Genomic DNA, 27,971 nt, shown 5'->3' with positions numbered 1-27,971 from the left:
AGGCGCAGAGCTTGCTCACACTATCAAGCAGGAAAAAGCCCAACTGCCAGAGCTGGCCGCAGCGCTGGACCTCGACCACGTGTCGGAGGGCAGTCCGCGCCTGTGCAAGCCAGGCGCGCGCCCGCTGGCCGGAAGAGCCGCGCGTTTCCGGGTTGGAGGCGGGGAGCGGTGCCGGAAGTACTCGGGGAGGGCCGAGCAGTCGGACCGGCTGCTGAGACGAGCGCTTCACTGGGGCAGTCTCCGCATATCATGGGGAGATAGACGCTGCTGCCTGTGAGTCTTGGGCCCTGGCAGTTAAGGAAGAAGAGTGGGAGGAGGGAGTCAGGACCCAGACCCACAGTGGTCAGTGTTTCAAGAGCCAGGTTGTGGAGGAGACGGGGCTGTTAGGAATCGGGCTCTTGGGACGGGACTGAGGGGCTCGGGGCTCGGAGAAGACGCGGCTGTGGGGACCTGGGCTCCAGGCGGGACTTAGGGAAAGGGGACGGAGTTAGCCGGCACCCGAAGGAAAGTGGGCTGAGAGGGACAGGACTGTGAGGACCCGTGCTCCGAAGAGGAGAGGGTCGGAAGAGAACGGGGCGTGAAGCCACGGGCTCCTGAGAGGTAAAAGCGGAGCCGTGAGGACTTGGGCTGCTAAGCGGTGGGAGCGGGACAGTGAAGACACAGGTTTCTAAGGATTCAGGAACAGGGCGGCGAAGACTTAGGTTCCTGAGAGGCAGGAGAGTAAGAGAACACTTGGGTTTGGGAAGAACAGGAGCGGGCAGTGAAGACGGGCTTCTGTGGGGACGGGATCGGGGCTTGGAGACTCCGAAGTACCTGAGGGAACAGGGCTGTGAAGACACTAGCTCCTAAAAGCGGAGAGTATAAGGGGCCACGGATGTGAGGAGATCAGCCTCCAAGGGAAAGGGAGAGATTTCGGAAAAAATATAATGATCCTTTTTTTTTTTTTTTCTCATATTGGTTGAACCGAGAGTGGTAAAGGATGTATTCAGGGAAAGACGACTCTTTCGCGCTGCCTACTTGGCTTTTGGCAGGCTTATCTTGTGTCGGATACAATCTAGGAAGCCCACTTGCAAGCATCTTCGTTTTCTGCTTCGTTCTGGCGAAGCACTGCTGTAAAGTTGAAGCAGTTTGAACTCAGCTATATACTTGATAAGTGCTTTAAATCCCATTCCACCCAACTCTGAGCACAGATCTCTGCATCTCAAAAAAAGAGGATGGCAGAGATGGAAGGACCCGGAAAGATAATCTTTTTTAAACTCGTATTTTACATATAAGGAGGCTAAAGTCCAAAGAAGGTTTAGGATTACAGTGAGGCAATGATTGATTAGATCATGATTTTGATACAGTACCCTGCTCTGCATAGCAGATAGGAGATGCTTGGTTAATATTCCTTGAAAACATGCTTCTAGAATCTTTGCTCTAACTTCAAACTCGAGGGAAGTTTTTACAAATTCTAGTATTTTATTTTGGGTCTTGTTAACTGTATTGACATTGATACAATGAATGTCACGAGTTAGGAAACCTTTAAATGAAGCTCCTTCCCCCTCAACAATATAGTAAGTCATTTAGAAAGTCACAAATAAGTAAAATGTACCCTTTATTTTTAGCATAAGCATTTAGGGAAGATGGCTGCTTTTAGATAAGGATGGTGGAGAAACTTGGACCAGTCACTTTCATTCTTCAGTAATATCTTTTACTGAAACTTACTCAGACTATGGGCGGGGGGGAGGGAGGTCCAAGAGGGAGGGGATATAGGTATACAAATACTGATTCACTTCATTGTACAGGAGAAACTAACAGAACATAGTAAAGCAATTTTACTCCAATAAAAAAAAAGAAACTTAGACTAACCAGATATCATCATAAGCACTTTTCAAATATTAAATCATTTAATTATCACTTATAGCCCCACAAGTTAGATATTGTTAGTCCCATTGTACAGATAAGGAAATCAGTGCAGAAGGGTTAAGTGCCTTCCCTGAAATCCCATGCTACTAAGTGGCCCAGCCACAGTCAAACCCAGTTATGTGTTTGACTAAAACTTTTTTCTGTTTTTCTAAGTGGATTCCTTGCCATGTCTCAGCTTGCTCATCAGCAAAATAGAGGTAATAGTTATACAAAGCATGGCATTGAATGAAAGCACTCCCTCCTCCTCAAGACTCCTCTTACTATCAAGTACTATAACTTATTAGGGTATTTATGTAGTGTAGTATTTGAGGAGAACTAAATTCCTGTGTTTTAAAGAAGCATAGATATTCAAGATAGAAAAATGGGACCTGAATAGAACTTTCCCTCACACTGGAGTAAGACATATTTAATTTTAAATTTAGGAGGCCAAGGAAGACCAATTTGAAGAACAGGGGCTTAAATTGGATTAACTTTACAATTATTGTAACATGAACTAGATGATTGGGGAAACTGCAATAACTTTGTTCCCAGTGGGTTTGCCTAAACTGTTTGCAAGTGCCTATACTAAATGCAAGTGGTCAAAACTTACACCAAATTATGAGGTAAAGCATGGTCATACCACCATTTCAAAATACTTGATGGTTTAATTAATAATAGTTTATTCCTGAGTTATCATCCTCATCTACATTTGCAAATTGTACTACTTATTTCACTCATTTGTGGCTCTAGCATCGATTGAATTATTAGAATAGGATTTCTAAGTAAGTGCCTGATCAGAAAATCATTGTCTTAAAGTTGATGTGAACATAGAACATACTACTTTTGACCAAAGGTGTTTGTGGAAAGCCCCAAAGTGCTTTGGAGGTAGTACATCAGCAGTGTTTATAGCCTGCACTGTGACACATGTGTTTTGGAGGCAGAAGACAAACTTTGAAATCTGTACATATGGACTTAATTTTAAATCTTATACTAATTGTTAGAGCTGGAGGAGACTTTAGAATTTGCCTGGTTCTCCTAATTATAGATGTAGAAACTCTGGTCAAAGGCAGCTCATATAACTCAGTGGCAGAGCTATGATGACACCTAGCCCAACTAACTTGGGTCTTCCCTGTGCCACAGTACCTCTCATCAGCCTCCTGCTGACCATTTGCCACTACTTTTTGTTTTTTAATCCACTTTTCTTTTTTTAATGTCTGTAGTAATAAGAATAGTTACAGGATGCCACCAGTACATAGCAGGATGGGTGCAACCTTTTAGGTTTAATATACTAACTTTTATAACTAAGATTTAAAAGAGGAGAGCATATATAAAATACTAGCAAACATTTTTAATTGTACTTACTATGTGCCACACATTCTTCTAAGTGCTTTAGATACATAAACTCAGTGAATTGTCACAACAATGAGGTACACCTTATGATTAACTCCATTTTTCAGATGAGGAAATTGAGGCATAAAGAGTTTAGGTAACTTGCTTGAGGACATAAAGCTAATAAGCGGCAGAGTTGGTACTTGAACCCAGACAGTGCCACCAGAGTCCATCCCTTGAACCACTGTACTGTACTACTTTTCTGTTAAGTCAAAATTGCCTAAACAGGGTCAAACTAGCCAAAAAACCTAGTGGAAAAAAAATCCCACATTTCTGTTGCTCTCAGGTCTCACAGACTGCAATATAATTGATTCTTTTTGGTTTATTTAGGCTGGGAAACATGAGCTTGTTTAGATACATCTACAAGCCAGTGAGGAAAGAAACAGCCAGGTAGAAAACCCAAATCGTTAAGTCATGCACCATAGTGTTAGGGCTTTTATGCTATCAGGCTGGTAGTCCCCTTTACTCCAGTATTTGTTTAAATAATAAATTCCTAAACATTTCAGAGGTAAAAGGGTTTTAAAGACAATCCAGGGAGTTCCCTGGTGGTCTAGTGGTTGGGATTTGGTGCTTTCACTGCTGTGGCCCGGGTTCAATCCCTCACTGGGGAACCAAGATCCTACAAGCCGTGCGGCAGCCAAAAAAAAAGAAAAGACAATCCAGGCTTCTATTCCCCATTCTCTTCACTTAAAAAAAAATCTGTTAATGGAACAGATTCCCAGAGAAGACCACACTCTTCTACTGCAAGATCTCCCCCATTTTCCTACTCTCTGAAAAAATTACATCCTCTTGACACAATAATAGAGTTGCAACTGGATTTCTGTTTGAGGTACAGGGTTGTTAAAAGGAAAAGCAATTAGGGCTTGTCATCCTTAGCCTATCAACTACAGTTTAAGTGTGATGGGTAGGGGGAGGGAGGATAGTCTTGGTTATTTAGTTGAACTCCCAGCCAAACTATCTTGTTTTGATAAAATCATTTAAGTATTTTCTACTGTAGATCACTGGGGTGTGGACTTTCCTGACTTCTTGAATCCCATAGCACATGAATTCCACATAATAGGAGCTAGTAAAGAGTTTCCTGTTATAATTGTTCTCTCAAACTGTCCCACAGTTAATGCCTCTGTTTTTACTCAGTAGTACATTCCTACCTCTTGGCATTCTAAGGAAATGAGAGTTAGAAATTTGAGTAGCCCAAAGGCAAACATGGTACATTACATAATGGAATTCAGGTTATTTATGGTCACTTCATTCCACTGTGCTTGACCAGCATCGTCTACAATTGGGCTAATGAAAGTTGTCACTGAACAGGTAATTTGGACCATTTTGATCATGTTGTGATTTTTTAAAACTTATTTTTAAATTTACACACCATAAAATTCACCTTTCTGAGGGTACAGTTCTATGAGTTGTGACAAGTGTGTACAGTCATGTAAGCCCCATAACACTCAAGTCACCTAGCAGTTCCACCACCCTCCAAATTTTCCTTCATGCTGCTCTTTTGTAGTCACACCCTCCCCAATCCCAAAACCCTGGCAATCACTGATCTGCTCTCCATCCATATAGCTTTGCCTTTTCTGGAGGGTCATGTAAATGGACTTATACAGGAAGTAGCCTTTGGAGTCTTGCCTCTTTCACTTAGCTTAATGCATTTGAGATTATCCATGTTGTGTGTATTAGTAGTTCTTCCTTTCTGTTGCTGAGTAGTATTCCATTATATGGATATACCCATAGTTTGTTTATCCATTAACCAGTTGAAAGATTGTTTTCAGTTTTTGGCAATTATGGATAACGTTGCTATAGACATTCACATACTGATTTTTGTGTGACTGTAAGTTTTCATTTCTCTAGGGTAAATACCCAGGAGTAGATTGCTGGGTCATATGATAAGTGTCTGTTTAATTTTATCATAAACTGCCAAACCATTTACCAAAGAGTGCAGCATTTTACAGTCGCATCATAAATGTATGAGGGTTTGAGTTGCTCCACATCTTCTTTAGCACTTGTCCGTTTATTTTGTTTTATTTTTATTTATTTATTTTTGCGGTACGCGGGCCTCTCACTGTTGTGGCCTCTCCCGTTGTGGAGCACAGGCTCCGGACGCGCAGGCTCAGCGGCCATAGCTCACGGGCCCAGCCGCTCCGCGGCATGTGGGATCTTCCCAGACCGAGGCACGAACCCATGTCCCCTGCATCGGCAGGCGGACTCTCAACCACTGCGCCACCAGGGAAGACCCATTTATTTTATTTTTAATTTTAGTTATTTTAATAGGTACTTAGTGGTATCTCGTTGTGGTTTTATTTTGCATTTCCCTAATGAATAATGATATTGGGCATCTTTTCATGTGTTTATTTTCCATCTGTTTATCTTTGTTGAAGGATCAATTCAGATCTTTTACCCATTTTTTTAATTGAGTTGTTTTCTTACTGAATTTTGAGAGTCTTTTATATATCCTGGATACAAGTTGTCAGATACGTGATTTGTAAATATTCTCTCTTAGTCTCAGACTTGTCTTTGTTTTCATTTGCAGAGCAGAAGTTTTATATTGTGATTAAGTCCGCTTTATCAGTTTCTTTCTTTTGTGGATTGTGCTTTTGGTGTTGTATCTAAGAACTCTGCCTGACCCAAAGTCAGGGAGATTTTCTCCTATGTTTTCTAAAAGTTTTGTAGTTTTACATTTTCACATTTAAGTCTGTGATCAGTTTTTAATTTATTGATATTTTGTATAAGGTGTGAGATAAAGGTCAAGGTTTATTTTTGTTGCTACTGCTATATTTTTTGTTATATTTTAAAAACAGGGGTCAGTATTACCTATTTCTTCAGTGGAAACAAACCAGATAGTAGTTTATTTTAATTTTTTTCATAGGTTACTTATGCACATATTACAGAATTTGGGGTATACAATGAAAGATAGTCCCGCACCTTGGTCCCATGGACCACCCAGGTACTACCATTCTGCTATCCCCCTCAAGACGACCATTGTTTTCAGCTTCTTATGTATCTTTCCAGGAATAATTTATACATTTGTAATTATGTGTCTTTTTTTTTTTTTTTTTTTTTTTTTTTTGCGGTACGCGGAGCACAGGCTCCGGACGCACAGGCTCAGCGGCCATGGCTCACGGGCCCAGCCGCTCCGCAGCATGTGGGATCTTCCCGGACCGGGGCACGAACCCTTGTCCCCTGCATCGGCAGGCGGACTCTCAACCACTGCGCCACCAGGGAAGCCCATTATGTGTCTTTTTAAAAAAATTTATTTATTTTTGGCTGCGTTAGGTCTTCGTTGGGGTGTGCGGGCTTCCCATTGCGGTGGCTTCTCTTGCTGCAGAGCCCGGGTTCTAAGCCCGTGGACTTCAGTAGTTGTGGTTCGCGGGGTCTAGAGTGCAGGCTCAGTAGTTGTGGCACACGGTTTTAGTTGCCCCACGGCATGTGGTATCTTCCCGGACCAGGGCTCGAACCCCTGTCTCCTGCATTGGAAGGCGGATTCTTAACCACTGCGCCACCAGGGAAGCCCTGTGTCTTTTTTAATAAGTGATAACAAACTATGCTCACTATTCTTTTTTTTTTAATTAGTTATTTAATTTATTTATTTTTGGCTGCATTGGGTCTCTGTTGCTGCGCACGGGCTTTCTCTAGTTGTGGCGAGCGGGGGCTACTCTTCGTTGCGGTGTGCGGCTTCTCATTGTGTGGCTTCTCTTGTTGCAGAGCACGGTCTCTAGGCACACGGGCTTCAATAGTTGTGGCACTCAGGCTCAGTAGTTGTGGCGCACGGACTCAGTAATTGTGGCACACGGGCTTAGTTGCTCCACAACATGTGGGATCTTACCAGACCAGGGCTCGAACCCATGACCCCTGCAATGGCAGGCAGATTCTCAACCACTGCACCACAGGGAAGCTCCAGGCAGATTCTTTTTTTTTTTTTTTTTTTGCGGTCCGCGGGCCTCTCACTGTTGTGGCCTCTCCCGTTGCGGAGCACAGGTTCTGGACGCGCAGGCTCAGCGGCCATGGCTCACGGGCCCAGTGGCTCCGCGGCATGTGGTATCCTCCTGGACCTGGGCACGAACCCATGTCCCCTGCATCGGCAGGCGGACTCTCAACCACTGCGCCACCAGAGAAGCCCCAGGCAGATTCTTAACCACTGCGCCACCAGGGAAGTCCCTATCCTCACTATCCTGAACCTTGCATTTTCAATGAACAGTGTATTTTGAAGGTCATTTCATGAGCTTCCTCGTTTTTTAGAAACAGGTTTATTGAGACATTCACATATACAATTCACCATTTTAAAGTATACAATTCAGTGGTTTTTTGCTACAAACAGGATTGTGCAACCATCACCACAATCTATTCTAGATTATTTCTGTCACTCCTAAAAGAAACTCCATAAACATTAGAAGTCAGTCCCTATTCTTCTCCCCCACTCCTCAGCCCTAGCAACCACTAATCTACTTTTTGTCTCTATAGATTTGTCTATTCTGGACATTTCATATAAATGGAATCCTACAATATGTAGTTTTTCTTTCACTTAGCATAATATTTTCATGAGTCTCATTCTTTTTCAGTCTATTATATTATATAGTTATATTCTAGTTTGTTTAACTATATCACTTTTGATGGACATTTAGGTTGAAATTCCTTGTATGTATAGTATTCTATTCACATACAAGTTCAATTATAATATAAATTGCTAAAAATAGAACTGTGGGATTAAAACAATATACGCTTTTCTTATTTTGGTAGATACAGCCAAGTAGCTCTTTATAGAGACCTGTAACTAATTTATATTCCCCCACTCCAGCAACTTATGAAATGATTATTTCTCCGTAAAATTTTCAAACACAGTATGTATAAAACTATTTCTTTTTTTAAAAAATTTATTTATTTATTTGGCTGTGCCAGGTCTTAGTTGTGGCATGCGGGATCTTTGTTGCAGCATGCAAACTCTTAGTTGCAACCACCATTGTAAAGCAATTATACTCCAACAAAGATGTTAAAAAAAAACCTCTTAGTTGCAGCATGTGGGATCTAGTTCCCTGACCAGGGATCGAACCCAGGCCCCCTGCATTGGGAGCGTGGAGTCTTAGCCACTGGACCACCAGGGAAGTCCCTATAAAACTTTTTCATCATTGCCAAATGGGGAATAAATAGTACCTTGTAGTTTTAATTTGCATTTTTATTATGAATGAGAATAAGGATCACTTCATTATTTTAAGAACCATTTGAATTTCTTTTTCTTGTAGTCATATTTCTTCACAATATTTCTTTTGGGTAGTTGGTACTTACTGATTTGTAGTTATTTTTTATATATAAAAGAAATTAGTCCTTTGATATATCTTGCATATATTTTTGCTAGTTTGTCTTTTGTCCTGTAACTTTGTTTGTTATGTTTGTTGCCATGCAGACATTTTTATGTTTGTGTAATTAAACATATTAGTCTTTTCTTTTATGGCTCCTGAGCTTTGTAAAGTCATCCTTAGAAGGATATTATTTATTCTTGAGAATATTGTTTTTCCAATTTTTAAAAATTGAGATAATTGTAGATTTATATGAAGTTATAAGAAATAATACAGAGATCCCTTGTACACTTTGCACCACCAGTTTTCCCCAACGGTAACATTTTGCAAAACTGTTGTATAATTTGAGAATCAGGATATCAACATTGATACAACCCAACAATCTTATTCAGATTTCCCCAGTTTTACTTGCTCTTGTTTACTTATATGTGTATGAGTACTAAGTCCTATACAATTTCATCACTTTTTATAGGTTCATTTATCCATCATCACTATCAAGATATTGAACAATTCCATCACAGGGGCCCCTCATATTGCCTTTTATAATCACACCTCCCTCCCTCCCACCCAGTCCCTGACAACCTCACTAATCTGTCTTCTGTTTATAAAATTTGCCATTTCAAAAATGTTATATAGGGGACTTCCCTGGTGGTGCAGTGGATAAGACTTCACGCTCCCAATGCAGGGGGCCTGGGTTCGATCCCTGGTTAGGGAATTAGATCCCACATGCATGTCGCAACTAAGAGTTCACATGCCACAACTAAGGAGCCTGCCTGCCACAACTATGGAGCCCATGTGCTGCAACTAAGAAGCCCACCTGCCGCAACTAAGACCTGGTGCAACCTAATTAATTAATTAGTTAGTTAGTTAACTAATTTTTTAAAAAACAAGAAAAACAAAAATGTTACATAACTGGAAGCATACAATATGGGCTCTTTTATTTATTTATTATTTTTGGCTGCGTTGGGTCTTCGTTGCTGTGCACGGGTTTTCTCTAGTTGCAGTGAGCGGGGGCTACTCTTTGTTGCAGTGCACGGGCTTCTCATTGCAGTGGCTTCTCTTGTTGTGGAGCAACAGCTCTAAATGCGTGGGCTTCAGTAGCTATGGCTCACGGGCTTCAGTAGTTGTGGCTTGCAGGCTCTAGAGCACAGGCTCAGTAGTTGTGGTGCACAGGCTTAGTTGCTCTGCGGCATGTGGGATCTTCCCAGACCAGGGCTCGAACCCCTGTCCCCTGCATTGGCAGGCGGATTCTTAACCACTGCACCACCAGGGAAGCCCCAATATGGGCTCTTTCTGAATTGGCTTTTGCTCAGCATAATTCTCTGGAAGTTCATCCAAGTTGTGCATATCAGTAGTTCATTTCTTTTTCTTGCTGAGTAGTATTCCATGGTGTGGCTATACCACAGTTTGTTTAATGATTTACCTATTAAGGGACATCTGAATTGATTACAGTTTTTGATTATTGCAAATAAAGCTATGAGCATTCGTGTACAGGTTTTTGTGTAAACATAAGTTTTCATTTCTCTAGGATAAATGCCTAGGATTGCAGTTGCTGGGTCATACAGTAGTTGCCTGATTTTTTTTCCCCAAATCCACTTCATTGAGGTATAATTTGCACACAATAAAATGTATACATTGTAAAAATATAGTTCTGTGAGTTTTGATAAATGTAGCAGCTGTGTAAGCATTACCCCACTTAAGATATAGAATGTTTATATCACCTCAGAAACTTCCAACCTGCCCCTGTGCAGTCAATCTCTGCCCCATCTGTTACTAGAGATTTGTTTTTAGATCATTAGATATTAAAATTTCATATAAATGGAATCATGTAGTATTTATTCTTTTGAGACTGGCTTTTTTTTCACCTAAATATTTTAAGATTCATTCCTGTTGTTTTGTGTATTCATGATTTGGTCTTCTTTTTCCTTTTTTCATTTTTTTAAATAAACTCTTTCCTAGAGCAGTTTTTAAAATCCATTTATTCATTCATTCATTCATTCATTCATTCATTTATTTAGGAGGCCCTGCTGAGATAGCAGTGTTAGATTTACAGGAAATTTGGGAAGATAGTACAGGGTTCCCATATACCCTGCACCCAGTTTCTCCATTATTAACATCTTACATTAGTATAGTATGTTCATTACAACTAATTAACCACGTTTGATACATTATTATTATCATTATTATTTTTAATATTTATTTATTTTATTTTTGGCTGTGTCAGGTCTTAGTTGTGGCACGCGGGATCTTTCGTTATGGCACGGAGGATCTTTCACTGTGTGCACAGACTTCTCTTTAGTTGTGGCACGCGAGCTCCAGAGCACGCAGGCTCAGTAGTTGCGGTGCACGAGCTCTCTAGTTGTGGTACGCGGGCTCAGTAGTTGCGACGTGTGGGCTTAGTTGCCCTGCGGCATGTGGGTTCCTACTTCCCCGACCACAGATCGAAACCCAGGGCCCCTGCATTGGAAGGTGGAATCTTAACCACTGGACCACCAGGGAAGTCCCTGATACATTACTATTAACTGAAGTCCATAGTTTATTCAGATCTTAGTTTTTCCATTTAGTCTTCATGTCTTTTTAGGCTCCTCTGTGACAGTACATGCTTAGATTTTTAAGAAACTGCAAACTGTTTTACAGAGTAGCTATACCATTTACATTCCCACTAGCAGTGTGTGAGTGATCCAATTTCTCTGCATCTTCGTGAGCATTTGGTGTTGTCACTATTTTTTATTTTAGCTATTCTGATAGTTGTGTAGTTACATCTCATTGTAGTTTTAATTCGCTTTTCTTTAATGACTAATTTTTTTGATTGAATGTCTTTCAATTTGCTTATTTGCTATCTGTATATCCTCGGTGAAACGTCTGGTGTGTCTTTTGTCCACTTTCTAATTGAATTAATTTTTTTTGAACTATTGAGTTTTGAGAGTTCTTAATGCATTCTAGATACTAGTCTTTTGTTGGATATGTAGTTTGTCTTTTTTTGGATATGTAGTTTCTTCTAGTCTGTAGCTTGTCTTTTCATCCTTTCTACGTGGGCTTTCACAGAAAACTTTTAAAATTTGATAAGGGCCAATTTATCAGTTTTTCCTTTTATTGATCATGCTTTTGGTGTCATGTCTAAGAACTTTTTGCCTAGCTAGAGCCCAAAGATTTTCTCCTGTTTTTTCCTAAAAGTTTTATAGTTGTGCATTTTACGTTTAAGTCTGTGATCCATTTTGAGTTAATTTTTGTATAAAGTGTTAAGTTTAGGTTTCTGATATTTTTAAAAGATATTCTAGGGACTTCCCTGGTGGTCCAGTGGTAAAGAATCCACCTTACGATGCAGGGGACATGGGTTTGATCCCTGGGCAGGGAACAAAGATCCCACATGCTGCAGGACAACTAAGCCTGCATGCCACAACTACTGAGCTTGTGTACCTCAACTAGAGCCCGTGTGCTGCAAACTACAGAGCCCATGCGCCCTGGAGCCTGCGCACCACAACTAGAGAAGAGAAAACCCACACGCCACAGCTAGAGAGAAGCCCACACACCACAAGGAAAGATCCCGCACGCCTCAACGAAGATCCCGTGTGCCACAACTAAGACCCGATACAGCCAAAAATAAATACTAAATAAATCTTTAAAAAAATAAAAAATAGGGACTTCCCTGGTGGTACAGTGGTTAAGAATGCACCTGCCTGGGCTTCCCTGGTGGCGCAGTGGTTGAGAGTCCGCCTGCTGATGCAGGGGATACGGGTTCGTGCCCCGGTCTGGGAAGATCCCACATGCCGCAGAGCGGCTGGGCCCGTGAGCCATGGCCGCTGAGCCTGTGCGTCCGGAGCCTGTGCTCTGCAACGGGAGTGGCCGCAACAGTGAGAGGCCCGCGTACCGCAAAAAAAAAAAAAAAAAAAAAAAAAAAAAAGAATGCACCTGCCTATGCAGGGGACATGGGTTTGATCCCTGGTTCAGGAAAATCCCACATGCCACGGAGCAACTAAGCCCGTGCACCACAATGCTGAGCCTGCGCTCTAGAGCCCGCCAGCCACAACTACTGAGCCCACGTGCCACAAGTACTGAAGCCAGTGTGCCCTGGGGCCTGTGCTCCGCAACAAGAGAAAGCCTGCGTGCAGCAACGAAGACCCAACACAGCCAAAAAAAATTTTATTTTAAATAATACATAAAAAATAAAGATATTCTATATTTTATCTAGTATATGACTTTATATTTAAAATTTAAATATCTGATCCATCTGGACTGGAGGAGTGTATGAAAGGAGGAGTGTATTACTCCCCCCATTCCAGATTGATCAACTGTTTAAATTTTATTTTTTAATAAATTTATTTGTTTATGTATTTTTGGCTGCGTTGGGTCTTCGTTGGTGTGCGCGGGCTTTCTCCAGTTGTGGCGAGCGGGGGCTACTCTTCATTGCAGTGCGTGGGCTTCTCATTGTGGTGGCTTATGTTCATACTGATAATCTTTTTTTTTTTTTTTTTCTGTACGTGGGCCTCTCACTGTTGTGGCCTCTCCCGTTGCGGAGCACAGGCTCCGGACGCACAGGCTCAGCAGCCATGGCTCACAGGCCCAGCCGTTCTGCGGCATGTGGGATCTTCCCAGACTGGGGCACGAACCCGTGTCCCCTGCATCGACAGGCGGACTCTCAACCACTGCGCCACCAGGGAAGCCCCATACAGATAATCTTTAATGAGGCTTTTTCATAGGACTTGATCTGGGAAAATAGTTTGCTTTTATACCATTAGGACAACTGTTACCATGTTAACAATCTTTTCCTTTCCCATTTCTTCCATTGGTAAGATTTGTGGGTAAGGGAAAAGGAGACGTGCACCACATATGGTTTTAAAAAAAAGTAATCCTGATGCTGTGCTGCCGCCCTCAGCTGGCTCTTGGCCAACAAGTTTCTCTTGATCATTTAACCAGTGCATAGTTAGTTGCTTTTATTAAGGGTAAACCAGGAGAAGATGATTTCTTGTATTAGAGAGTTAGACAATTTGTTGGAGAGGAACTCAGCAATAGGGGCAAGATACAGATACTCATTCAGGTTGCTAAGCTTTATCAAGTTCTGAAAACATTGCCATGATTCTTGCAGGTTCAAATTCCACAATTTTGGCCAATAAAGTATTTCATATGCTGCTGGCTTATCTCTAACAATAGTGCATTCATTTTATTGGAAGAGAGTCTTAATGTTACTATTGTCATCATTAATTAATTTTAAAAGTTGTATATGAAAGAAATGGAGATGTTTTTCTTGGTGCCCAGTTGGAATAAGGAAATGTTCTCCACAGTCAGTTTGCCTGCATTCTGGTCGTTGAAGATGTGCAGGCCATGCAGCTGAAATGGTTCTGTGGCAAGGGTGGTGCTTGATGCCAGTTGTTCATTTACAGGTAGCTTTTGAAAATGGCTGCCTCTCATTTCACCGGGCTCACAGCCGTTGCTGATGTAATTAAAGATCTAGACACTCAGATAGCTGTAAGTAAGCTCCTTGAGGTCACTGTGGGTGGAACTTCCTGAATGTGCTTCTGATCTTGATGACACCAAAGCTGATGTCCACGGAGTCAGCCTCATGGCTCTAAAATTTAGAAGTCTTGGCTACTCCAGCCTAGGGACTCTGCATGTATTTAAATATTGCTAACACTCTGAGAAAATTTGCCCTTGATGACAGTGAAGAGCTTACTTTTAACAATTGCTAAAAACTGTGTTTATTAGGCCCTGACATAGACTTAAGCATGTTTTGAAATGCCAAAATGAACTAATCTGTTTTCTGAAGTTTTGTGACTAGGTTTCAAGTATGTGATTGTGCCATGATTTATTTGAGTTTAGCATTATTTGATGTTCAAAAATAATGCATGTAGTACTTAACCAAGTATTCTATTTTTACAAAGTCTTCAAAAATGTCTTGCTCATTCTAGTTTATTTTTGTACATAAGATTCCTCATTTCATTTACTTCTTTATTTCACTTGTGTGGACTATTTTATTTAGCTTTTGGAGAAGAGATGGTTTCTAAATATCAGGTGAGAGCAATGAACATTCTTCATTCCCTCCATTTTCAATGTGCAGGTATCAAATGAAGACCCTTCAAAGTCTGACAGACCTCATAGAATTTTACTTTTAAAACTCATCCTTTATTACATGTACTTGCAGAGCTAATTCTCTTGTTTTTCTTCTACAGTTGATTGGCCTTGGTCCTCATAGCTCCAAAAAGAAACAAGATCTCGATAAGCTCTATGAGCTGAAGTCCAAAGCGCGGCAGATTATGAACCAGTTTGGCCCCTCAGCCCTAATCAACCTGTCCAATTTCTCATCAATAAAACCGGAACCAGCTAGCACCCCTCCACAAGGCTCCATGGCCAATAGCACTACAGTGGTAAAGATCCCAGGCACTCCTGGGACGGGAGGGCGTCTCAGCCCTGAAAACAATCAGGTATCATTCGCTTTTTGTTCTCTGTGGGCACCTCTTATCTGTTCTTTGAAGCAGTAATACTCTGAGAGATGTCCATCTTAGCTGCTCCCTCTTCCTCTCAGACTTCTCAAGTTCTTTATCGAAATATCATGTACATTTATCAGTTTTTACTTTGTAGTATTTATGTGTATATATGCATATACATATACATACATCCATATATACACGCACTGACACAACACCTTGCCTGTGACAGGTTTTTATCTATTTATATATAAATATATATGCTATATACTTGTTAAATAAAATAAAATAGTTAAATAATTAATGGATTCATTATTCATTATTCCTGTAATAAAAGCACTCTTGCCTCCAGTCTTTTCTCCTAGTTCATCTAGCTGCTGCCTTTATTTTCTGCAGTGATTCTAAAATCTGACCCCCTCTTTCTACCCATGATCCTGCTTTTGTCCTCCAGAGCCATAAGAAATAAGTATACTCTCTTGACTTGGGCCTTGTAGGCTGGGTAGAATAGGATGAGGAGACAACAGTTCAAGAGAATTGGGGAGGAACTAGCAACAGTGAATGGGAAGGGTTGGGCAGGTATTCAGGAGACCAACCCATGATGGGTGTGGTGTTGGAGAAGAGCAGGAGATAAAATTGTATAGGTAGCATTACAGCAGAACAAACTAGGCCTATGCTAGTCAGTTTCCGTTGGAACTTTTAGTCAGTAAACAATCTTTGCAAATATTTAATAAGCTTAAAAGTAACATAATAAAAGTTGTATATCTTAGGAGGATTAACTTGACAGTAAGGGGACAAGAAAGGTAGGAAAGGGGGCAGACCGGGAGGAACACCAAGTCTAAGACTTTTGCAGTAATTCAAGATATGTGGCAAAGGCTTGAATTAAGTGATGGTTGAATGGATAGATCTGAGACATTATTAACAAATATTTATTTTAAAAATTATTATTTTTTCCTTATTTCCGATGTCATGCAATGCTTATCGTGAAACTTTAGAAAAAGAGACAGAATAATAGCCCAAAATTCTACCACCACCCCAAAATAACTATGGTTAGCATTTTAGTGTATGTCTTTTGATCCTTCTTTAGTGGCATATATATGTGGTATAATATTTCCTTTATGAAAGAGGGATCGTAGTTGTACATACTTTCACAAATATCGATATTTAGTTATACAGAGATGAACATGTGTTCCCTGCCCTCAGGGAGCCTTCAGCCTATTAAGTCAGAAACAGGCAAGTTTATAAATGTACACAATGATAGAAGGGTACACAGGGTACAGTGGAGGCCAAAGGAGGAAGTGGTTGCTTTCACCTGGGTGGGCTGGGAGAGCATCAGAAAGGAGGCACTGTGAGCCGAGCAGGTAGGAAGAAGGGTAGAAGAGCTTGTCCAAAGGCAGCAGGGGCACTGTACAACTTGTGGTGGTCAGAAAATTGCAAATTAATGTAGAGTTTATTAAAACTACCTGACAGATGTTGGCCTCTCTTCCATATTGCTCTTTCTGCCTTTCCCTAGGCTACTTCTGTCTTGAGACAATAGTCTTGTAGTAATAGCACCAAGTAAGCCAGACTGATAATTCTTTGGAAAGTAGAAACCAAACCCAACAAATTGATAGCCTTTCATTATAGGGTAATGAGGTGTTTGTTTCTTTGCTACTTGGCTGAAAAAAATGTTCTCCCAATTAACTTTAGGTATTGACCAAGAAGAAATTACAAGACTTAGTAAGAGAAGTGGATCCTAATGAGCAACTGGATGAAGATGTGGAGGAGGTAAGGTGGGATTGGGTACCCCAGAGACTGTGTCCCTGAGAAATAGTATAGAATAGCCGTTAAGAGCACAGATTATAGAGGCAGACAAGTCTGATTTTGAGACTTGGCTCTGTGGGTGGGTCAGTTAACTTTTCTGAGACTCAGCTTCCTCCTGTGTTGGTAAGGTATGACATTATTTATCTACAGGTTTATTGTCAGGGTCCCATGAATAACTTATACAAATCACATAGGAGAATGCCTAGTACTTTATACTTAACAGCACTGCTACTTTTGCCTGTCAAAAAGGGCATAGGCTGCTGCTCACAGGCAGTCACTTTCAACAATTTTAATTGTTTCTAGAACATTCCTCTGTATTTCTAAGTAATATTCTTTTTTCTTTTTTAACTTTTGGCTGCATTGGGTCTTCATGCAGGCTCTTCTCTAGTTGTGGTGAGCGGGGGCTACTCTTCATTGTGGTGCGCAGGCTTCTCGTTGCAGAGCATGGGCTCTAGGCGCACGGGCTTCGGTAGTTGTGGCACGCGGGCTCAGTAGTTGTGGCTCACGGGCTCTAGAGCGCAAGCTCAGTAGTTGTGGCACAGGGGCTTAGTTGCTCCATGGCATGTGGGATCTTACCGGACAAGGGCTTGAATTCGTGTCCCCTGCATTGGCAGGCAGATTCCTAACCATTGCACTACCAGGGAAGCCCCTCTTTCTTTTTCTTAATTCATGTACAAGTTTTTCTGTGGGCATGCATTTTCATTTCTCTTGGATATATACCTAGGACTGGAATTGGTGAGTCATATGGTAACTCTGTGTTTTTCCTTTGAGGAACTTCCTGTTTTTATAAAGCATTCCATTCTTTTACATTCCCACCAGCTGTGTATGAAGGTTCCATTTTTTTAATCTTAGTTTTTTGATAATTTTTTCTCTGCTTTTTTTCTTTCTGTGTGTAATGACGGTTGGATATTGGATCTTCTGCATTGATCCTCTTAGGTTTTTTATCTTTTCTCTTTTTTCATTTCTTTGTAATTCTAAATTCTACTTGCTGGGGAGATTTTCCTTAGTTTATCTTCTAAATTTTAACTTTCTTTTATAATAAAAATTTTAATTTCCATGAACTTTTTCTTGTTGACTTTTTTCCCCCTAAACCATTCTGTTCTTATTTTACAGTTGTAGTATCTTATTTTTCTCTCTAAGGATATTAATTACGTTGTTTGACATTTTCTTCTTTTCCCTGCATTGTCTTTATTTCCTCTGGGTCCCTTTTTTCCCCTTTGGTTTGTTTATTTTCCTTTTAGTGTTGGAGACTTTCTTCAAATGTCTGGTGATTCTGGCTATCCGTTCTTAAAGAATGAGCCACTAAAAACCTGATTTGAAGCAGAACTTATTGACTGATGGTCTTCGCCCAGTCATGTATTGGTAAATGTTTAACAATCAGCTCTGTGGAGAAAAAGACTCTGACTTTCAGCATTTCCTGATTTCTGTGGTGTAAATATTCTCACTATGCCCTGTTTTAAGCTATCAACATGTCACTGAATGCAGGATTGGGAAGAAATGCATATAATTGGCCTTCATGACCTCATCTAATCTGGCTCCAGCATACCACTGGCTTCACTTCAGAATAATTTGTCCATAGTCAACCTTCTTAATGGGGGATTCCCTAATCAGTATCTGTAAGTCTTTTCTCTGGAATCATTTAGTATATGCAGAGAAAAATCCTTTAGTCTCCTACCTGGAGGGTTTATCTCTAGCTTCTAACATCCCGGAAGCAAGGCAAGAGAAAGGGGCTGTATCTTTCTCTTGTCTCTGCTGTGTCTGCTGTACTCTCATCCGTAGCCACTCCTGTTCAGTTTTTCTGGGGAGTAAACCTACTGTGTTCTGGGTCAGGTACGTGTGGTAAGTCACTTGGCTGCTTTTGAAGTGTGGGGGTTGGGGGACTACTTTGTACAGACAAGTAACAATTGGCCAGTTTTTAGTTCCATACCTCAGTCCAGTCTTCTGTGGTTAATGACACCTCCAAATCCTAGATCTCTTAGGAGTTGCGAAGGGCAAATCAGTTCGTTCTCATTGGCGTCCCCTTTGCGTGCATTTGTGTTATACCTTCTGTCTGCTAGGTCACTTCCCATTCTTCCTTTGTTACCTCTTTAACAAAAATTTACTTTAGAAGTTTATTGGAATATCTTGTCCATTAAGGTTTTCTCTCCTATTCTTGTTGTATTTGTGGATTTATATGTCTTTTTTTTTTCCTTTCTTGTTATTTTAATGGGAGTAGGGAAGGAGAGGAGGTCATTTTTAGAGTTGATCTGCCATGTTTAATTAGAAGTCTTTCCTTTAGATGGTATCCATTTGGTTCCATAGGAAAGATGACAATGCATTGATAGTCCAGCAGAACAAGGAATGTTTATAACTGTGGTTGTAATTTTATTTTATTTTATTTTTTTGGTCAGCAGAGGAAGCCATGAGGAAGGTATTCACTGATCAAAATTTCAGTTTTTTTTTTTTTTTTTTTTTTGTGGTATGCGGGCCTCTCACTGTTGTGGCCTCTCCCGTTGCGGAGCACAGGCTCCGGATGCGCAGGCTCAGCAGCCATGGCCCACGGGCCCAGCCGCTCCGCGGCATATGGGATCCTCCCAGACCGGGGCACGAACCCGTATCCCCTGCATCGGCAGGCGGACTCTCAACCACTGCGCCACCAGGGAGGCCCAAAATTTCAGTTTTTTTAATGTAGATTTTTAACTTCAGAATTCTGATTTTGCTTTTCACACAGTCTAGGAATAATTGGTAATGAACTGGAAAGAATCCAGGATTTGGACTCAGAACCTTGAGGTTGAATCCTGGTTTTGCTGCTTAATAGTTACATGGCCATGAACAAGTTAATCTCTCTGAATCTTAGCATCTTCCTCTATAGAGTTAGGGTAAAATCTATGCCCCATTTTTTCCACAGGTTGATTATAAGGACTAGGTGAGATAATGGAAATAAAAATGCTTTTAAGAGAATATGAGGGAGTGAGGATTTAATGATTCACTTTTATTTTCCTACCTAATTCATAAGATGTGGAGGGGGTAGCGGTTGGGCTGGTTGATCGCTGCTAGGTAGAAAGTACGGAAAGTACGTCCTCAGAAAGGTGTGAGTTTCTCTCAACCTGGTTAATGAGTTAATGTGTTTCTCTTGTGGTCCTCACTCCCCTTCCCCACCTTCGCTCAAATGCTGATTCCAGGCCTTCTGTTAGAAAGCCTGACTGAATATGTGATTCAAGCAGATACAGTTGTCCCAGCAACAGGAGCCTACCCTGCCAGTGTCATGGTTACTCTCCCCCACTTTTTTCCCCCCAGATGCTGCTGCAGATTGCTGATGATTTTATCGAGAGCGTGGTGACAGCAGCGTGCCAGCTTGCTCGGCATCGCAAGTCCAGCACCCTGGAGGTGAAAGATGTCCAGCTGCATCTAGGTATGTGGTCTCGTTTCTCCCTGAGGTATCCACACTATTGCTCCTCCAGGAAGCTTCATGCCGGGATCAGACTTCTGGGCTCTGGGATTTATGTATTCATGCAATAGTAGCATTACACAGGAAAGAGAAATCCATGCATGGTAGGGGGAATGAACCCTGGCATTGGATGTGCCACTTTCTAACTGTACCACCTTATCCTTCCTACTTACTTTCTCTTAGAGCTGGTTTCCTCATTTGTATAGCAGGGATCATAATACCCTCCTTACAGGGTCGTTGTGAGGATTATGGGTTATCTTCGTAAAGTGACTGGCACAAAGTAGGAGCTTAGTAAATGTAGCTATTATATCTCTATCATACATATAATGGTATTTTCCTTCCAGTTTTTAGCTTATTGATGTATTTTTCTCAAGAACGTTATATCCATAATGTACATATAATTTTGTATTCTGCTGTTCTACTTAATAGACACTAAATTTGAGCTTGGGTTTTTCTGGAAGATACTCATCTAACACTGATAATTGTAATCACTTGGAAATGAATAAGCTACCCCCCTGCATTGGTTGCAGTGTGATCAAAAGAAAGGGGACAGTCCGTGACTACAAAGACAGTCAGGCCAAGGGAATGAGGCAGAAGATATTAAGGGATTGAGTGCAGATCAGCCCATGGCTGAAAGGCTTCCTTCCCAGTGTCAGGGAGATACTGCTCCGGGAGGCGCTGGTAGTGGAGGTGGAATAAATAACACACTTCTGGTTAACATTGCTGGTATTAATAGCAAAAGACAGCTATTTCAATTATTTATTATTGTGTAACAAACAGGGCTTAAAACAGTAACAGTTGTTCGTTTTGCTCATGGGCCTGGGGGTGGACTGGGCTTAGCTGGGCAGCTTTGCTAAGGATCTCTCATGTGATTGAAGTCAGGTGGTGGCTGGGGCTGAGAGTGTTTTGAAGGAAGGCGTATTAGTCTCCTAGGGCTGCCGTAATGGTACCACAAACTAGATAGCTTAAAGCAACACAGACTGGGGGCTTCCCTGGTGGTGCAGTGGTTGAGAATCCGCCTGCCAATGGTGGGGACGTGGGTTCAATCCCTGGTCCGGGAAGATCCCACATGCCATGGAACAATTAAACCCGTGTGCCACAACTGCTGAGCCCACATGCCACAACTACTGAAACCCGTGCGCCTAGGACCCGTGCTCTGCAACAAGAGAAACCACTGCAATGATGAAGCCCACGCGCTGCAATGAAGAGTAGCCCCCGCTCACCGCAACTAGAGAAAGCCCGTGTGCAGCAGCGAAGACCTAATGCAGCCAATAAATAAATAAATAAATAAATTTATTTTAAAAAAAAAACAAGAAAACAAAAACACAGATTTATTCTCTTAGTTCTGGAAGCCAGAAGAACAGGGCTAAGCTCTCTCCAGTGTCTCTGTTGAAGAATCCTCCCTTGCTGCTTCCTAGCTTCTGGTGGTGGCCAGCAATCCTTGGCATTCTCTGGCTTGTAGCTGCATCACTCCAGCCTGTGTCTCGGTTTTCACGTGGGCTTCTCCCCTCTGTGTCTGTGCCTCTTCTCACAGGACACCAGTCATGCTGTATTAAGGGCCTACCCTCCTCCAGTATGACCTCATCTTAACTACTTATGTCTGCCAACAACCCTATTTCTAGTACATTTTGAAGTACTCGGGGTTAGGGCTTCAATACACCTTTCTGAAGGACACAGTTTAACCTGTAACAGAGCTTCATCATGTCCACATCTGATGCCTGGCCTGGAACACTCAAAAAGCAGGGACTCCACAAGTCTCTCTCTGTCTGTCTCTGGTTTCTCTACCTGGTCTCCTCATATGCAGTCCCAGGATAGCTGGCCTTCTGCATGGCAGCTGCGGGCTCCCAGAACAAGTGTCCCATAATCATTTGGCAGAAACAGCATGACCTTTGGTAACTCAGTCTCCAAAGTCACACAGCATTACTTCTGCTGAATCCTGTTCTTTGAGGCAATCACAAAGACCTGTCCAGGTTCAAGGGGAGGGAATACAGACTCCACTTTTTTTTTTTTTTTTTTTGCGGTACGCGGGCCTCTCACTGCTGTGGCCTCCCCTGTTGCGGAGCACAGGCTCCGGACACGCAGGCTCAGCGGCCATGGCTCACGGGCCCAGCTGCTCTTCAGCACATGGGATCCTCCCGGACCGGGACACGAACCCACGTCCCCTGAATCGGCAGGCGGACTCTCAACCACTGCGCTACCAGGGAAGCCCTAAAAATATTCTGTATTTTATTTTATTTTATTTTTTGCGGTACACGGGCCTCTCACTGTTGTGGCCTCTCCCATTGTGGAGCACAGGCTCCGGACACACAGGCCCAGCATCCATGGCTCACGGGCCCAGCCGCTCCGCGGCATGTGGGATCTTCCCGGACCAGGGCACGAACCCGTGTCCCCTGCATCAGCAGGCGGACTCTCAACCACTGCGCCACCAGGGAAGCCCCTATATTCTGTATTTTAATTGTTGAAAATAAAATTGGAATATCAGTTTTTTCATTAAGGGTAAGAATTATCACAGACATGGATACTCAAAAGTCTGCATGACCAGAATAGCTTCTGTAGTGGGCCTAATGGAACCTGAATCATAATCAGAAGGTTGTTTGGAGGCCCGGGATCCGGGTTTGGGGAATTAGGGAACCTGGTGTTAACCATCTAGGCCTGCTGCCCACAACTTCCCTGCCCCACGCCCAGCAAGGATAAGCTTGCCGGCGAGGCTGTAAACTCTTGATGGCTCTCTTTTGGATGGGCTGGGATGGGCACTGCCAGTGTTTGCTTCTGACCCGGCTATTTTCTATACTTGAATAGTTGAATAACCTCCCCTTCTGATTGACATGGCCTTTCTTTATTTCTGTTTTTTTTTTTTTTTGCATTAAGCATATTTATTTGTAGAGTATATATTCATACTAGTTCATTATCTTTTGGTTTAATTGAATGTAAATGTTCAGGATTACTAAACTGATTAACTTATGTATCTCCTAACCTATTTTACTTGAATATGTGTTCAATATGTATATATATATATATATTATTATTTTTTTTTGCATTTCCACAATATATATATATTTTTTAATAACATTTCTTTTTTTAAAATATTTATTTATTTATTTGTCTGTGCTGGGTCTTAGTTGCAGTGTGCAGTATCTTTTTGTTGCGGCATTCAGGCTCTGAGTTGTGGCATGCGGGATCTAGTTCCCTGACCAGGGATTGAACCCGGCCCCCTGCATTGGGAGTGCAGAGTCCTAACCGCTGGACTACTAGAGAAGTCCCCACAATATATTTTAATCAGAATTTATTATAAACATGTATATGTAAATATATACATATTACACATACACATATGTTACCATATATATTACCATAAATGCTATACAGTGCATGAATATTTATATTGTGATTACACCTGACATATGTTCCATTTGATTTGTCTGAAGTGAAGATCATTTGATTACTTTACATGGTGCAGAATTACTGAGTCAATTATGCACATAATGGTTCCTTGCAAGAATGTATCTTCAGTATATTCAATATGTGTATTTTTGAGACAGGATCTTTCTTCATAAATGTGAAAGTTACATGAGATAATGAACATAGAATGCTTTGCACAATGCTGCTTTGTCCCAGCCATTTTATTACACATTTTATTCACTAAATGTTGTTGCTATTCTATTAATATTATATAAAATATAAATACAGTTAACCCTTGAACAACATGAGTTTGAACTGCACATGGTTCACTTATTGGTGATTTTTTTTCAGTAGTAAATTCTGCAGTACTACCTAATCCACGGTTGGTTAAATCTGTGAATATGGAGGAACTGCATTTATGGAGGAACAGCATGGTTGGAGGGCTGACTATAAGTTATATGCAGATTTTCAAGTGCAGGGAGGGTTGGCGCCCCTGACCCCTGCCTTGTTCAAAGGTCAACTGTACACACTTATTTAAATATATAGTTACACATACTTAACATGTTTGTATTCATGCCTGGTAGCTACTCTCTTTAAAGCGACTTTGCATATCCATATCCTGATCCACTTTGTGTTGATTGTAAAGTGTAATTCCCAGAGAATAATCTTAGTGTCACTTTCAAGTACTGACAACAACTTATTATTAGCAGAAAGTTTCATTTTTATTTTCAAAGAAATATTGGAAGAGAGCTGTATATAAAATTATTCTAGAACCAACCATGAATCATTCATTCACACAATATTTGCTATGCATTAGACACAAAGTATAACTATAAAACCACTAATATTCAATTTGATTTTAAGTAAGTGCCTGTCTGGGGCAAATCAAATTTGTAAAACAAATGTTTTCAGTGCTCTAGGGGAGCATGATAAAGGAGTCCCCATGTAACTCCTTTTGAGTAGAGATTTATTCCCTAAATAATCTTGTGTAAGTATAATTTTTTTTATATATATATTGGATGTACTTAAAGTGCAGTACATTTTTTTTTTGGGGGGGGCTGTGTTGGGTCTTCGTTGTTGTGTATGGGCATTCTCTAGTTGCGGCAAGTGGGGGCTACTCTTCGTTGCGGTGCGCAGGCTTCTCATTGCGGTGGCTTCTCTTGTTGCTGAGTACGAGCTCTAGGCACGTGGGCTTCAGTAGTTGTGGCATGTGGGCTTACTAGTTGAGGCTCGTGGGCTCTAGAGCGCAGGCTCAGTAGTTGTGGCGCGTGGGCTTAGTTGCTCCGTGGCATGTGGGATCTTCCCGGACCAGGGCTCGAACCCGTGTCCCCTGCATTGGCAGGTGGATTCTTAACCACTGTGCCACTAGGGAAGTCCAGGACACTTTTATATGTGGATTTAGGGGGCCATGTGGCTATGCCAGTTACTGAAAAAGTGGAAAAACCAAATCTCTGCCCTCTGATAACTTGTAGTGACAGTCTTACAGGGATGGTCATATCCAGTGGCACAAGGACATGGAGCTGTGGCGTGGACATACCTCTGTCTGTATCTGTATCTCTGTGTATTTATCCCAGGCTCTGGGATTGCATTATGCCATTGAAGCCTCTCAACCATCCTATCAGGTGGTTATTTCTGTTGTTACTACCATATAAAAGGTGAAGAAACTGAGACCAAGGTCATATTGCTCCACAGTGAAGCAGCAGAACTGGGGCTTGGCTCTTAACTCCAGATTGCAAAGAATACCTTTCTGTTCCTACTCCTCCTTTTGGTTTGAGAGGGGTTACCTTGAGCATAGGGGTAAGACAGAAGAAACAACTTTTTATTGAAGAAACAAATAACTTTCCTTTCCTGAAAAGCTGCATGGAAACCTTAGGGCTCCACACTCAAAGTTTTGACTCATTTACCTCTTATTTCTTTGCAAGAAGGTCAAATAGTGTCCTTTAAAACCTTGGAGGCACCATATGTGATTCCCCCATTTGTGTCCCATAGAGCCCCTCTGCAGAGTTACTGTTAATTGGTACAGTTGATTGCCCAGATTAGTCCTCCCTGACCCTTGTCTGAGGGTCACACTGCACCTTGACACTGCCTTCCTGGTCCCCTTATCTCTGTGTGGGCTTCTTCCTTACAGAACGCCAGTGGAACATGTGGATCCCAGGGTTTGGCTCTGAAGAAATACGACCCTACAAAAAAGCTTGCACCACAGAAGCTCACAAACAGGTGAGAAGGCTTCAGAGTTTCGGGCCAGCCACAGCTGATCCCTTGAGCTGTGTCTCAGAGAGAATGCACACAGATACCATCACTGTGGTTGTCATTTCCCCCAAATGTCAGAGAGGGCAAGAGGCAGCAGGGCTGCACGGGAGATCAGCCAGATTTTTCCTAGGTGCTTTGTTGTTCCCATAGGGGGTCTCAGTTTTTTCTCTCAACTCTAATGGGTGCCACTTAAAGCTGTTGATTCTAGGTTCTTCTAACCTGTATGGAACTCGCCCCCTCCACATCTCTTTAAAGAAATCTTCCTTCATTGTTTCTGATTTGAACATCATCTAGGGCCCTCCGACTAGAGGGCAGTTTAAGGAAAGCAGAAATATGCTGTACTTGTGCTAGGAGGTAGCACCCAGGCTTCTCTGCCAGGCGTCTGGCCTCTGCCCCAGCTTAACCTTTGTTCTCCGTCCCTCTTACTACAGAACTGAGGGGTCAGTAAGAGAACCTGTCTCCACGTCTGCTAGGGAACAAGCTATCCCAGTCGTTGGTCAGTCTCATAGCAATGTTGGCCTCCATTTGACAAATCTTAATTTAACTGGCTACTCCGATTTGAAAAGTGGGCTTTTTCCGAGCTTGATGGCCACAGTCGGGCAGTTCTGGCTGAGTGTACCTCGCTTTTCCATAGCCTGGGATCTCTGGAGTGGGTATGTTTACAGAGCTCATAGAGGAAGCCCTACAAGGAGACCGTCAATAGCCGGAATCGAAGGGCTGCAATGTTGTTCAGAAGGAGGTCCCTCCAGGCAGTAGACGGTCATTTGGCTCTGCTCTCAGATTACCACTTTTCAGCCCTATTTATTTATTTATCAATCAACCAATATCATAATGTTCAAACAATCTCTTAGTCAAAAAGGGTGAGCAAAGCAAGTCATTCATTTGGCCAGTGGCTGGTAATAGTAAGATTTGAAACCCATGATCTGAATGTTTCCCTGATGGGTTATGGTGGAAATTGTTAGGGTCAGTTTCCTTCATTGCAGGCTATCAAGTGAGGAATGTCAGCTCCCTTTACGTGTTGGCAACAGGCTCAAAACAGAGCCCTCTTCCTTATTTATTTATTTATTTATTTATTTTTATTATTTATTTATTTATTTTTGGCTGTGTTGGGTCTTCGTTTCTGTGCGAGGGCTTTCTCTAGTTGCAGCGAGCAGGGGCCACTCTTCATTGCGGTGCGCGGGCCTCTCACTATCGCGGCCTCTCTTGTTGCAGAGCACAGGCTCCAGATGCGCAGGCTCAGTAGTTGTGGCACACAGGCCTAGTTGCTCCGCAGCATGTGGGATCTTCCCAGACCCGGGCTCAAACCCGTGTCCCCTGCATTGGCAGGCGGATTCTCAACCACTGTGCCACCAGGGAACCCCCGCTTCTTCCTTATTTTTTCCATCATCAGAGAAGGAGATTAGGGGAAGGGGGTAAGCCTAGAAAGCACATGTTTTGATGGCCTGTCCCTTAAATCCCCAAAAGGCAGGAGCTGTCACCTGCTTTTAACTGTTTTTGCCATCCTGCTAGTATAGGGCTTTTGGGGTCTTTTGGTCAATGAAATGGGTCCACTGGCCTGTGGAAACTTGTCTTAGGGCCCCGCAGACTGTGCTTGAGTTAGAAGGAACTGCTGAGTTTCCCTGTGCCTGTAGGTTCCTGAGGAGTCCAGCCTGTGGTGCAGACCATGCTACCTGGTAGCCACACATGGATGTCCTGGAAAGTTCCTGACTCTAACCTGTGTAATTGCTTATTTCTCTCTCCTTTCAGAGAATGGCATTGATCCGGAAAACAACCAAGAAATAACACACGGAAAAGTCAGGGAATGGACAACAATGTATTTGGAGATACTTGAGCTGAGACCTCAGCCATCTCATCCTTGGATTTTTTTTTTTTTAATGCTTTACAGAGAAGCATATATTTTTTATTAACAGTGCAGCAATATCTATAATGACTGAGAGGATCTGCCAAAAGAATAAAGCTTCCTACCCCAACTTCCGGTCCCTTTTTCCTGCCATCTCAAAGAGGAGCAGTGTATCTTCCAGAGAAGATTTTATTTGTGGTTTATTATATAAGTGATTGAATTGGGGAAAAGCATTATGGTCTTGTTTGGTGAGAGAGTATTAGCAGGATTTGTAG

General features: G+C 42.0%; 1 protein-coding gene across 2 annotated transcripts; it reads left to right on the top strand.

Annotated features, from left to right (window-relative positions):
- The first annotated feature begins 212 nt into the window (after positions 1-212).
- Positions 213-27,826, top strand: TAF12 (TATA-box binding protein associated factor 12). 2 transcript variants are annotated; one of them, XM_079725806.1, is made up of 6 exons: positions 213-273; positions 14,726-14,977; positions 16,667-16,744; positions 20,057-20,171; positions 25,735-25,823; positions 27,603-27,826. In XM_079725806.1, the coding sequence occupies exons 2-6, from the start codon at positions 14,810-14,812 to the stop codon at positions 27,636-27,638; spliced, it is 486 nt and encodes a 161-aa protein (XP_079581932.1). In that variant the 5' UTR covers positions 213-273; positions 14,726-14,809; the 3' UTR covers positions 27,639-27,826. The 2 variants fall into 2 exon arrangements, with proteins under 2 accessions (XP_079581932.1, XP_079581931.1); XM_079725805.1 differs by lacking the exon at positions 25,735-25,823.
- The last annotated feature ends 145 nt before the right edge of the window (positions 27,827-27,971 follow it).

This window comes from Hyperoodon ampullatus (genome assembly GCF_949752795.1).
Source record: "Hyperoodon ampullatus genome assembly, chromosome: 2".
Taxonomy (NCBI): Eukaryota; Metazoa; Chordata; class Mammalia; order Artiodactyla; family Ziphiidae; genus Hyperoodon; species Hyperoodon ampullatus.
Note: the sequence above shows the minus strand (reverse complement) of the source record. Positions and strands in the feature narration are given on the sequence as shown.

What these genes read in the sequence shown, in the direction of transcription:
- TAF12 (XM_079725805.1), top strand. Translation starts at nt 14,810, where the DNA reads ATGAACCAGTTTGGCCCCTCAGCCCTAATCAACCTGTCCAATTTCTCA. An exon ending in TGGATGAAGATGTGGAGGAG is followed by an intron (nt 16,745 to 20,056) that starts GTAAGGTGGGAT and finishes TTTTCCCCCCAG; the next exon opens with ATGCTGCTGCAGATTGCTGA. An exon ending in AGATGTCCAGCTGCATCTAG is followed by an intron (nt 20,172 to 27,602) that starts GTATGTGGTCTC and finishes CTCTCCTTTCAG; the next exon opens with AGAATGGCATTGATCCGGAA.